A 14247-nucleotide genomic window follows, 5' to 3' on the forward strand; every position below is an offset into this window, starting at 1 on the left:
TTTTTTTATGTCTCTTTGGTGTGTGTGTGTGTGTGTGTGTGTGTGTGTGAGAGAGAGAGTGAAAAGGCCCTCAGCAGTGAGTGATGCACTGGCAGGTTGGCCTGCTGTGGGAGGGGCTGAGGGGTGCTTTGGGGGTTAGAGGTTGTCCTGTTCTTTAACTGCAGCCCAGAGCACAGCAGGGGTAACCTGACCCCCCTCCATCTGTCTCCTCACTACTCTCCAGCAGGCGATCCCTCTCTCTCTCTTCCTCTCTCTCTCTCTCTCACACACACACACACACACACTACAGGTGGACACACTCCAACACTTAAGGCTGCTGAAAAAACTGCCAAACACATCTAACACTGCTAAATAGCCAGTGGAAAACGAGTCTTAATCCTGCTATGTTCATTATTTTATATTGTTACATATAATCAGTAGACATTTAGATAGAATCAACCAAGTTATGTTTTTGTAAACCATGGCTAAAAAAATTAGCCAAAAGGTGTAGTTGTTGAACAAAAGAATTAATACTCTGCCAATTCACTTGAAGTCTAAATGCATGTTTTCTTCTGAGTAAAAAAAAAAAAAAACAATATTTCTGCTATATAATTAGGTTTTCTTGATTATATGTTTACACGAACGCAGAATGGAAACTAGATGGACAATCAGAGTTTCAGAAAAGAAACTGATTTAAATGACAAAGTATCTGAAATAGTAGTAATAATTAAAAAAAAAAAAACCTAAAATCAATTTTATTCAACATCCATCTCGACTGTTCTTTGCTGTGACTCATGGATATTCAGTATTTAATGAGCCATTCATTTTTAAAAATATTTTTTTTTTATTTTAGGAGACAACACAACATGGACAGCGCTAGTAGCAAACATTTAAGAAAATAAGCTGTTTATAGAAAAGGATTGCATCTCTAAGAGCTTTACGTTTACAAGAGCTGATGAGATTGTAAGAGCACTGAAGAAACAGGCTTAACTCAAACCCGACCCAACTATTTGGCTATAAATTAGGACAAAAGGACTTCAATCACTCAAGAACACAATAACTTACATGAAACGGTTGTAAATAAATAAATACATAAATAAATATTAACGATTAAACATTTTACAATCATCTTACAGAATGACAGTAAATTGTAAATATGTGCCGACATTCAAAAATCAGAACAATCATTACACCGAGTCTTTAAGGCTTTAAGCAAGTGTGTGATGTGTTTCTCTAAAGGCATTTCTGGCTATTCTAAAGGGAGAGAGAGAGAGATGGAGAGATTCCCACATCCTGCAATTCACATACTAGATTAAAGCTACAGACGAGAGAAATGTACAGCATGTGAACTCAAGGCTTTCACAGAGGTACACCAACGTTTGAACGTGATCTTAGGTCTAGAAGCTATTACATTACCACGTGTGCATCGGCTCTAGAAAAATACCATTTCACAACCAAACTAATACTCTTCTTCTTTAGGCTACTTGGCGTGAGAAATCTCAAAATATACTCATTTTAACTTTAGATCGATGCCAATTTTGTTAGCTTTTTGTGATTTAGGAGAGAGTTTCCTCATCTTTAAGACGTCTAAAACTGCAGGAAAGGGTGATTCGGGGTAAAAGAACACGCCTGTGTGTTCTGGCGCGCTGGAGGAAAGGTGTGCAGTTTTGCGCGGAGTGGAGTGCGCGCTTGCTTCCTGACTTGCGTTTCTTCAGCACGCAGGCCTGACGGGCATCTGAAGCAGGATCACCTGCCGCTTTTCTGTAGGGTGGCACTTGTTGACGTGCCTGGTCAGACCCGGGGAGCTGTAGAAAGTGGCGGGGCAGTGCTTGCACGGAAACACCTGGGAAGCGTGCAGGAGGCGCACGTGCCGCTCCAGGCTCGGCCGGTCAGCCACGATCTCACCGCAGACCGGACACGGCAGGCACTCAGCGGGGCTTAAATTCAGCGGGGTCAGAGCGGGACTCGAGCTGCGTTCTCGGGAGTGCTGCGCCGTCTCCGGGCTCTGTTCTGCCTCTGCGCTGTGAAAGGTGTCGCCCATCACCTGGCCGTGCAGTGCGTGGTGCGCCAGCACGTGCTTTCTGAGGTACGCTTGGCGCTTAAACCTTTTCCCGCAGCGCTGGCAGTCGTACAGACCGTCCTCTGATCCGGACTCGGACAAAACCGGGCTCGGAGAGTCCCTCTCACTCGAATACTCTCTTGCGTCTTTGATTTCCTCTCTGGAGACGGCGGCTATTTTGGACGGGTCGTTCTTGGTGGCTTGTGAAGCTGGCGCAGTCTGAGCGCGCGGTTTGTGCCAACGTCGGTGCGAGGCCAAGTTAGCAGGACAGCTGAACACTTTGTCGCATTCAGGACACCTGTACTCGACCCTCACGATCCTCGAGCACTTGTGCTGCGCTAAAGAGAACGGGTCCGCGTATTCTTCCTTGCACAGCTGGCAGATGAACTCTCCAAGGGGTTTGTTGCCCCCGGCCGATAAGGCTCGCGGTTTCAGGTCGACAGGGCCCTCTTTAATTTTAAGGCCGAGTACTGGTGAAGTGGTCACCTCGTCCTCGAAGGTCAGCTTCCGTATGGCTTTGGGTTTCTTGGCTCCGCTTTTACTTTTGTCGGTGGAGGGCCTTTTCCCGGCGCTCCGCACAGCCGATGTCAGCGCGCTGCTGTTGCTGGAGCCGATTTTCAAGTCTACTGGAGCAAAAAGGAGGTGGTCCAGGCTGGTGATAGAGGTAGGAGTCGGAAATGATTCGGCGGAGATGGGCGAGCCCAGGTTGAAACTTCTCTCGAAATATTTCCTCTCGTGGTCCTTGCTGATGGGGCGGGTGGGGCTGTAGAGGGCTTGATACACCGCCTCAGGATTACCAAACTGCACCGGTTTGGCTCCGTGACCGTGAACCGGCGTGTCTGCTGCATCGGATGGTGATGATGCTGCGATCTCCGGGCTGCAGGTCCGGGACAGAGGAGGGGACGCGTCGCGTTGGATCTGACATTCCAGAGTCGCTTCCTGTCCGTCATCATCATCGCAACGTATCCGGTAAGAGACGTGTGCCGCTTTCTTGTTTCTTTTCACCAGGAACCCTTTGGGCATGTCGGCGGCCGGATGAAGAAAGGCACTTGGAGAGGAGAGGAGAGGATGCGATGTGTGTTGAATGTGATCCACGGCTGCGCACTTGGCTACAGACACGCCGGGTGAAGTACCTTTTGGTCAGGGTGTGCCTCCCTCCCCTCCCCGGAACGTTTTTTTTTCTTCCCTTAATACATAGCTGCACTCTTTTTTTTTTTTTTTAAAGGACGGATGATGCTATTGTTCTCGCCCCTTATCGTTTGCTTCTCATCCAATCAGGCGCCCGGAGGATCTCTGTGGAATTGCCTGTGGGAGGGAATGGAGCACTTGGGCTGGGGGCTGCGCAGGAAAACGCTGCCGATTTGCTGAGCAGATGTACCTGCGCTTTATTATATTAATTCGCCCTCGAAGCCCCTCCTTTAAGAGAACACACGCCGGGACTTTTCTCCGTTTACGGTCTGATGGCTTTCTATAGACAGGAGCACGTGCCGCGGCTGTGTGCGCGTCTTCAGGGGCCGCGGATCTGCTGAAAGGAAACACAGATCAGCACCACAATCATCCCTGATTTAAACAGAATGCACACAGAACACTTTATGCAAATAAAATTAATCAGTGTTTTTAAATACATCTCCCCCCCCCCCCCTCATTCAGATGACGTCACGGTGTGTGTGTGTGTGTGTGTGTGTAGAAAAATAACAGAAATAAAAAAAAACCAAAAATGTTATATAATATACATTCTTGGTTTTTTTGTTTCTTTCTGCTTCTTTTCTTTTAATCTCACACACTACCACCACGCAGGTCCATTCTGAACTATGCAGGATTTGAAATTCCAATGATTTATTATTAGCACTTCATTTTAGTATTAAACTACTAAATATTAAAAACTCTCTTTCCATTTCTCCTTATTACTACAACCTTTAAGCAACGCCATCTGTAGAAATGAATCGAGAGGTTGCAGGCAGACACACATTTAATAGGACACGTGTCTTGCTCGGTAGTTTAACTGAACTTATAAATCAGCCGGCTAGCGCATACATAAGTAATAAGAAGGGCTCTCATCTTTTAACACAATGGCCGCGTCTGCCCAGCCGTCAGAGCCTTTTGCGTTTGAAAAGCAAATTGACCTCTCCACTGTGAAACAGAACACACAAACAATCTGGCCAAATATAGACGCGTGCTGGGGGAAATCAGGGAGATGGGTGCTGGCCTCAAGGTCACTCCACTAGTTAGATGCAATCTTCCAACCTTCTCTTTTGGAAAATAATAATAATAATATACAGTACTGTGCAAAAGTCTTGGGTACATGCAAAGAAATGCTGTACAGCAAAGATGACTTTAAAAATTATGAAATTAAAAGTTTCGACATTAAACTACTACAAAGAGCAGTACACAGTAATAAAAGAAACAAAGTCGATATTTGGTGTGATGACCCTTTGCTTAAAAATAGTAGTCTTGTGTACAGCGAGTGCAGTTTTATAAGGAAACAAGCTGTAGGGTTTACTGAGCATCTTGCAGAACCAGCCTTAGTTCTTCTGGACACTTTGACCGTCACGCTCGCTTCTTAATTTTGCACCAAAACCCAGGAGCCATCATTATGGTTGATTTTTTTTTCTTTCTTTTGTCTGAAAAGTGATCTGTTATGGAATATGCTGCATTCTTTACTGACATACAAACATTTTTCTGTAACATCTAATTTTGTGCTGGAAAATCTATAGAATGTTTTTGTATGTGTTATATATACATACACACCAAGTGTGTATCAAATAAAACTGTATTGCATTGTAGTGGTGCAGGTCAGTATGGTTGGGGAAAGCCAGTCTGGGTGAATGTGCAGGCATCATGGCGTATTGTTGGGCTCATTAGCATAAAGCTGTGCTGCATGAGCGTGCTGTAATCATCTGTGAGCTACAGGCCTCCACCTTCATCACACTCCTGCTGCCCCAGGCTGCAGCGCTGCAATGCCTTATTGTTCTGCTCTCATCACTTATTAGAAGTGTATGATTTTACATCATGTGCATAGAAAGATGGGCTGAGATGTCATTGTGTAAACTCAAAAGCATCTGCCTTACAAATATTTGAAAAGCAGCATAGTGAGTCTAGGTACAACAAACTATTCAGGAACGGTTCAGTTCAGTTGCACTATTATTTTTTTCACCCTATAGCATTATATTCTGTAACAGATGGAGCTATATTGACTTGCAAGTTTACTGATGTTATTCTTTCAACAGTATGTCATCATGCAGATTCTTTGCCTCGATGGCATTTTTAAAGAGAATGTATAGGCTCCTCTGTGTGTGTGTGTGTGTGTGTGTGTGTGTGTGTGTGTTTGCTCTATGGCGCATGCTTGTCTGGCCTCTGATTTGCATACAGCTGCCATAGGCTTCCCCCAGAGACTCTCCACACAAACTCTTCACCCAGAAAAGAGTTTAAAATAAAGCTTTATTTGCTAGCATAATGTTTAATATGAACTCTTTGTTTGAAAACCATGTTTCTAGAAATGAGCTGTTCATGTTGTATTGACCGTGATTTGAAAAACTTTTTATTTTAGGACTAAACTGTTCAGATGCAGAGGGCCATGTCCATACATGTTAAACACGTTTCTAGTTTTTATAGCTCAATCAACATGCCACATAAAGACCTTATTATACTGTACTACACCACACTACACTACACAATACCATACATTGGAAAGTATATAAATTAAAACATTGTGTGCAAGCCTGGCATTTAATAATCCTAGCATTAGGGTCCAATTTTCAATTTATTTTGGTATTCTTGTCTGAACATCTAAAGGAGCTTATGAATTATTTGTTCACTGATTGACCATGTACAAAATGTGTGTCAGTATAACAATTATACTCTTATACTGTGTGTGTGTTTAAGATAATGATAATGCAGAAATAATTTTTTCCCCTCAGTGGGATTTTCAAATGTTAATGGTTCTAGAAGTTCTAATGGGTTTTAATATAATAGATCTTGTACAGCATAAAACATATTTGCAGACATTTTCATCTCTCAAATTTGTAGACTAAAACCTTGCAAGACAGGACCATGTTCAGAATCATTCAAACATGTTCTCAGAACAACTTTCCTTCCCCTTCATGCAGGTTTATAAAAGTCCTGGCATATTTTCCTCATGAATATGTCAGCTGGTGTAACAAAGGTTACACTTTTATTTTATATGTCACAGTGTGTGAGGTTCAGAGCAGTAAATAGGTTACCATTTGAGAACTACCAATGCAGAGCCTCTAAACAAGTAGCAGTAAAGAACTTAATGACAGGCTAAATAATACTGATTAATGCTAAATAGAAAAATGTATACATGCATTAAAATATCAGAATTTTTCAGCATCTCGTCTCGAGCCTAGGCTGGATAGAGTGTTTGTAGCTGCTGTCCATGGTTCTGAAAGCTTGTTTCTGGCTCTCATTGGTATGTGTTGCGGTGCACAGACACAGCAGGAGAGAAATGCAAACACAATATCAAACTCGCATGCACACACAAACTCGTACGCCCCTTGCAATTATGCATGCGCACACATGTACATACAAATGAATAAATGACCCTGTGTTGAGAATGCTGAACATCACATTTTCCAAACAAAGCATTTCCTAAATTGACATGTAGCTCATTAGCTTTCATAATTTGCATTCCCTCATAATTGTGCAGCTTCCTTGATTTTTATATGATCTTCCTTATTAGCCCATATAATGGGGTTAATCAGAGCCTGCTCATCACACTTATCATTTCTCCTGTGAGAGGAGGGGAAAAACAGAGGCAGGACTTAATTAATTGTATCAGTCTTTTCATCTGCAGGAGTAGTGTTCCCACACAAACATTAATATGATTCTGTAAATGGAGGGAAGAGGCACAGCCCAGGCCTGAGACATGAAAGATTGTACTCAAATTAATTTAGGCTTAATTAGAAGGTGGGCGTCAGGGAGTGGTTTGCATAATAAGAGCCAACAAATGAGATCAGACCCTGTGCTTCAGGCAATGCCTTTACATCTCCCTCATGGATTCATCCGGTATATCACAGAGTGGGAGAGCCTGAGTGTGTACATGAGTGTTGTGTGTCGATTCACGGATTATTGGGAATTTTTGCTCATGACCTATAATCGTTAAAAAAACAAGATAACTAGCAGATATACTCATGACATCGATTAAGTTCTAGGTAGGATCAGTGAAAGATTGAACTTGGGGTAATGACATTTAGTTAAGTTATTGTGTAAATTCACCTTTTTATAAATTAGACATGTTGTAGTATACAAGAGACTGTAGTATCTGTAATAGCAGGCCTCAAGATATACAAGACTTGATTATTTTGATTATCAGGACTTGCTGATGAGCTCTGGCATAGTTAGTTGTGTTAAGATAAACTCAGTTGTTGTTGTTACACTAATTACTCCCATTTCCTGTGTAGTGGTTAAGATTCTCTGAGCTGATTTCTAACTGTCTTCATATGATCAGCCATGATCAGCCAGAATGAAAGCATTTCAAAGGGCTGATGGGATATACAAAGAATATGATTAGGTAATCAAACCAAAGCTTCTCACTCATTTGGTTTATCTTGTTTCATTGGTTTTTGAAATGATATAACTTTTCACCTCCATAACCTAGTCATCTGCATATGAAAACTCTTGTGTGGATACTGTCAAGCAAGTAGTAAAATCTGCAGTAATGTTGTAAACAGTTAATAACCCTACAAAATCTGTTGACCTCCAACTATACCAAAAGCTAAATTTAAATATAAGATTCACAAAGTACAAAACAACATTGCAACATTTGTTAGAAACAATGTACACCCTAATCTGTTGTTTGATCTCAGCACGGATCCCTTGTATCTCGTTAACAAGTTGTGGTTTGTATGTGACTGTGTTAATTATTTTCTGGTTTGATCTATCCTTCAAACGACATGACTGCATACAAGAGAAGCGCTCTCCTCAAAGAGTGAGAGTCAGAGAGAGAGAGAGAGGATCTCAAATGTCGTGGAAATGTCAGTGGTGTAGTGCTCTGGTATCTCAGCCTGACAGGAAGGTCTAATCCACAGCCGCATTCCTCCAGCACAGTCAGAAATGGGCCAGCTGAGCTGACAGATGTTCTGTAAGATGTAGGGGACAGAGGGATGCTGTGCACATCCCATCAAATGCACACACATTGGAACTTCCTGTTTCTGTTCCACTGATTTTGATTTTATGATCAGGATACAGTAAAGAAGTGAAGTTACATTACATCAGGTTCTGTTTATCAGTATTTAAGTCTTTTTGCATTTTGCTATTTACTTTACTATATCACCAAAGTACCAAACAGAAATTTCCATCATACTCTCCAGCCAGTAAGTTGGATGATAAGGTGTGCCAAACCCTTCACACCAGTCCATTATGTTGTTCATCTGAAATCTGTGCAGTATGATGGATTTGATGAGTTTGATTGTGGGCCCCATGTGGAATTTTCTAAACTTGACCTGATCTCTGTGCGATTGGCTATTGCCATTATTAGTCTGAGACAGATGCCCATTGTGACTAAGGCTGCAGAGAAGAGAGAGAAGTTGGGGGGGGGGGGGTTTGTGGGTCAGCAGGAGCCCATCCATCTCTGTCTTGGAGGGGAATAGGAGGGGCTGTGTGTCTGATTCTGTTAGAAAAAGGAGCTGTCCATGTGAATGATGGCAGGGGAGCTCATGACATCTCAGCACATGCTTTGAATGAACAGGCCATGATCAAGGGTCAGAAGCAGCTGGTAAGATTAAAGAAAGTGGCATGTTGTGCATGTGTGTTTATGCATTTATATGTTCATTACAATTGTGTCATAGCTCCATAATTAAATGTTTACAACAAAACAATAATATGTTCGGTCATGAATACAAAAAGTTCCTGTCACTTGATCTTGTCCCTCTCATCCATTGTGTGTGTGAAAACCATGTAGAAGGATTACAATTGTTATTATATGAGGGAAATAATCATGCATACCAATAACCTATCTGAAACATAGTAAAAGCTGAAAGAAATGGTATAAAAACGGCATATTCACCTGAAATTATACAATTCATTCATTCATTTTCAGTAAGTGCTTTATTCCGGTCAGAATCATAGTGCATCCCTGGATCATTGTGTGTGAGGCAGGATTGCACCCTTGATGGCATGCCAGTCACACCTAGTGCAATCTGGTAGACAATTTTTTGCTACTGCATGCTTTCAGGAAGTGGAAAGAAACCAGAGAACCCTATGGAATCCCACAGGGACACGAGGAGAACATGCAGAGAAACTCCATACAGGCAGTAAGAGTTAATGAGTCGCAGCATTCGCATGATCAGGGCAAACTGCTCCTGTAGAATATCACATTCCTATAACATACTGCCCTGTAATTCTGCTAATGTTGTCTCCATTGGAAACTAGATCTATTGTACTGGACGGTGATCATCAGCTCAACACACCTGAACCATGTCAACACAGTCCCCTGCATTACATTAAACAGAGCCACACAAATCAGTTATCAAAGGACTGTGAGGCAGGTCAATCAAAGTTATGTATTTTATGGACTGGCTGTTAGTTTTAATTACAGGAAATGGTGCACCTTTTTGTGTCATTCTGTTGGGCTGCATGTGTGATCTGCCAGGTACACAATAATCTGATCCTGTGCTGACAGAAAGAGCCAGGTGCTCATATATTTGCACACAGAGCTCATATATAATGAGTAGTTTAATGGAAATGTGAAGCAAAAAATGTGTAAATGTCCTCTTTGAGTCACAATCTGGCAACTTGCTAGGAAAGATTTGTGCAAAGATAGTTTTGGTTTACTATGATTTATTTGTTAATATCTGATTTAAAAAATTAGCTCCACTTCTCTTATTTTTACAAAAACACTTTTTGTTAGTAATACGACAGTGATCATTCAGCCGTAGTAGAGCTTTCACAACCCCACACCAGACTGTCTTTCAGATCATTACACATATCTTATCCAGTCCTACCTCCTCTGTGTTAATATCGCCCAAAAAATTGCATATGCCCAATAAAGCTTTACAGGCCTGGCATCTGCCGCTCAGCCATCGGTGCAGGAGATTTGATATTTTCACCTGTTCTGCACACGTACACTGCTGAGCGGTAAACATGCCTCAGTCCACACTTGTTTGAGGGCCCATCTGGTGCCTAGTATTAAAAGTGCCTATTTAAACAACAGTGCCCAAGAACGGAAAAGGGCAGATCATACTGAAGCCTCCAATAAAGACAAGCAGTGCATGACATTTACCTCCCCATACACTCTAGGACCCAATACTTGTACAGGTTGCCTCTTGTCAGTAGAGGTTGCCAATAAAAAAGGCAATTTCAGGAGATGCAATTCAGCTCATCAAAATGTCCTTTTAGTTGTTTATTAACATGACATTAGTGTCAGGGATGACAGTAAGTATGTACATAACAAATGAATTTGAATAAGGATTTACCATAAACTCTGCAGGAACAAAGTAACAAATGCCATCCTACACTTCAAGGCATTGTGAATTATGTTACGCACCAGGGATTCCTTATATACCCAGGATCCATAGGTCATTAATCCAAATTGCTGGCTTATCAAAAACTTTTAAAACATCTACCTTTGAAATGTTTATTATAAATTGTGTACAACCCCGATTCCAAAAAAGTTGGGACAAAGTACAAATTGTAAATAAAAACAGAATGCAATAATTTACAAATCTCAAAAACTGATATTGTATTCACAATAGAACATAGACAACATATCAAATGTCGAAAGTGAGACATTTTGAAATTTCATGCCAAATATTGGCTCATTTGAAATTTCATGACAGCAACACATCTCAAAAAAGTTGGGACAGGGGCAATAAGAGGCTGGAAAAGTTAAAAGGTACAAAAAAGGAACAGCTGGAGGAGCAAATTGCAACTCATTAGGTCAATTGGCAATAGGTCATTAACATGACTGGGTATAAAAAGAGCATCTTGGAGTGGCAGCGGCTCTCAGAAGTAAAGATGGGAAGAGGATCACCAATCCCCCTAATTCTGCGCCGACAAATAGTGGAGCAATATCAGAAAGGAGTTCGACAGTGTAAAATTGCAAAGAGTTTGAACATATCATCATCTACAGTGCATAAAATCATCAAAAGATTCAGAGAATCTGGAAGAATCTCTGTGTGTAAGGGTCAAGGCCAGAAAACCATACTGGGTGCCCGTGATCTTCGGGCCCTTAGACGGCACTGCGTCACATACAGGCATGCTTCTGTATTGGAAATCACAAAATGGGCTCAGGAATATTTCCAGACAACATTATCTGTGAACACAATTCACCGTGCCATTCGCCATTGCCAGCTAAAACTCTATAGTTCAAAGAAGAAGCCGTATCTAAACATGATCCAGAAGCGCAGACGTCTTCTCTGGGCCAAGGCTCATTTAAAATGGACTGTGGTCAGACGAATCAAAATTTGAAGTTCTTTATGGAAATCAGGGACGCCGTGTCATTTGGACTAAAGAGGAGAAGGATGACCCAAGTTGTTATCAGCACTCAGTTCAGAAGCCTGCATCTCTGATGGTATGGGGTTGCATTAGTGCGTGTGGCATGGGCAGCTTACACATCTGGAAAGACACCATCAATGCTGAAAGGTATATCCAGGTTCTAGAGCAACATATGCTCCCATCCAGACGACGTCTCTTTCAGGGAAGACCTTGCATTTTCCAACATGACAATGCCAAACCACATACTGTATCAATTACAGCATCATGGCTGCGTAGAAGAAGGGTCCAGGTACTGAACTGGCCAGCCTGCAGTCCAGATCTTTCACCCATAGAAAACATTTGGCGCATCATAAAACGGAAGATACGACAAAAAAGACCTAAGACAGTTGAGCAACTAGAATCCTACATTAGACAAGAATGGGTTAACATTCCTATCCCTAAACTTGAGCAACTTGTCTCCTCAGTCCCCAGACGTTTACAGACTGTTGTAAAGAGAAAAGGGGATGTCTCACAGTGGTAAACATGGCCTTGTCCCAACTTTTTTGAGATGTGTTGTCATGAAATTTAAAAATCACCTAATTTTTCTCTTTAAATGATACATTTTCTCAGTTTAAACATTTGATATGTCATCTATGTTCTATTCTGAATAAAATATGGAATTTTGAAACTTCCACATGATTGCATTCTGTTTTTATTTACAATTTGTACTTTGTCCCAACTTTTTTTGGAATCGGGGTTGTATTTTCTGTAATAAAATACAGCTTTTGTGAGCTGTTTTTAAATCCATTTTAAATGAATAAAATGAATTTCTAATCTACTAATCAAGGTATTTTTCACTCATTGTCTACAATGTTCACCCAAACTCTAATAGAATATAGAAATAATATAAATATATAGTAATTAAATCAACTCTGTAGTTACGTATTGTATATCCATACTTGTCCAGATTCTTTCGTAATGTATTCCATCACATTTTCATCACATGTAATATAAAATATTAAAAATACATCCCCAGACCTGCTGTCAGCTCTGATTTTGAAGAAGTGGCATAATTTTGGGGGTGATGCAGTGATTCGCAAGAAGGTTCTGGGTTCAAACCTTGCAGTCAACAGGAGGGGGTTTTTTATGTGGCATTTACACATTCTCCTCATGTCTGCTTGGGTTTCCTCTGGGTGCTCCAGTTTCCTCCCACAGTCCAAAGACATGCAGATTGGGTCAACTGGCTACTCTAAATTGGCCATAGGTGTGAATGTGAATAGTTGTTCGTCTCTCTTTTAGCCCTGCAATTGCTGGATTTCTGTTATGTGACTTTTCTTAGCGGTTTTACCAGAAGTGAAATAGCTGGTGGCCTAAACGGCTGCTGTAGTGCAAACAACTAGCAATAACTTATCAGAATATGCTCGGAATCTAGAAGCCACTGCTCATCTCATCATCTCTAGCCGCTTTATCCTGTTCTACAGGGTCGCAGGCAAGCTGGAGCCTATCCCAGCTGACTATGGGCGAAAGGCGGGGTACACCCTGGACAAGTCACCAGGTCATCACAGGGCTGACACATAGACACAGACAACCATTCACACTCACATTCACACCTACGGTCAATTTAGAGCCACCAGTTAACCTAACCTGCATGTCTTTGGACTGTGGGGGAAACCGGAGCACCCGGAGGAAACCCACGCGGACACGGGGAGAACATGCAAACTCCACACAGAAAGGCCCTCGCCGGCCACGGGGCTCGAACCCGGACCTTCTTGCTGTGAGGCGACAGCGCTAACCACTACACCACCGTGCCGCCCAAACCACTACTCGCTTTAGATCTATTCAGAAGATTGCTATGTGCAATGGAATTGACCTCTACAGTCTGGGAAAGAAGGATTTGTCATACGATCTTGAAAACTACCCTTCAGCTGAGTTCCCTGACATCTCAAACTATCTGGTGTTGCAGACGTCCTTCTACACCGCAAAACAGATGAAAGCGTGGAAGAGTATGGAGGCTCACAACTTTTTTGTATGTGGCTGAGTAAAGGACCTCGGTATCAAGTTGCTGCCGAATGAATCCTGTATTGTTTTTGCCCGTGTAAGTATGTTTGTTTTAAGCTTTTTGTTCGTGTCTTTACAACGAAGCACTGCAAGTTGAAGTATAAACAAACAACAGTTCACTTGATTCTCACTTGTGTTGGCTCTTATCTCTCAGGTAAATCATTCACAAAGATCATCAGAAACCCCTTTAAAGACCTGGATCTTAGTTAAACAAGACGGAGAAGTGATCATGGTGCATTGTAACTGTATGGCTGGATGAGAATTTTGTCGCGACCTTCATGCATATGGACTCTGTGAGGAGTAAACAAAGAAACAGCTGGGGACTTTAGCGCTTCGTGACTAAAAAAAAGTACCGTAAAATAATGACACATAGCAAGAAAAGTACTTGGAAAACACTAAGGACATAGCTGAGAGGGAGATACAAACCTTTCACCAAGTGATCACTGCAAACTCGAGCATGCTTTGACTCGGCTCCCTTCGATTTCAGTGAGAGGTTCAAAAGTCACCTTTCTTGATGTCTTTTTGTGAAATCCTGCGTTCGTTCACCCTTTTTTATTAGTTCACGGGGAACCCTGAAGAAACTTTTATCAGTTTCACGGTTTGATTGATTCAAACAACCTAAAACAACACAAGCGTAAGGCATTTTTCATGTGAGCAATGCACCTTCTCCAAACAAATGTTTTATCAACTGAGCTTTGGTAGACCACCAGCTAAAGTTT

At 41.7% G+C, this 14247-nt stretch overlaps 1 protein-coding gene across 1 annotated transcript; it reads right to left on the reverse strand.

The window, feature by feature from the left end:
- Positions 1–1072: 1072 nt before the first annotated feature.
- On the reverse strand, positions 1073–3209 carry insm1b (insulinoma-associated 1b). The gene has a single exon (XM_060933081.1). It carries the CDS (start codon positions 3059–3061, stop codon positions 1691–1693), a length of 1371 nt encoding a protein of 456 aa, XP_060789064.1. The 5' UTR covers positions 3062–3209; the 3' UTR covers positions 1073–1690.
- Between the last annotated feature and the right edge of the window lie 11038 nt (positions 3210–14247).

The sequence above is a fragment of the Neoarius graeffei genome, chromosome 11 (assembly GCF_027579695.1).
Source record: "Neoarius graeffei isolate fNeoGra1 chromosome 11, fNeoGra1.pri, whole genome shotgun sequence".
In the NCBI taxonomy this organism is placed as follows: domain Eukaryota; kingdom Metazoa; phylum Chordata; class Actinopteri; order Siluriformes; family Ariidae; genus Neoarius; species Neoarius graeffei.

What these genes read in the sequence shown, in the direction of transcription:
- insm1b (XM_060933081.1), bottom strand. Translation starts at nt 3,061, where the DNA reads ATGCCCAAAGGGTTCCTGGTGAAAAGAAACAAGAAAGCGGCACACGTC.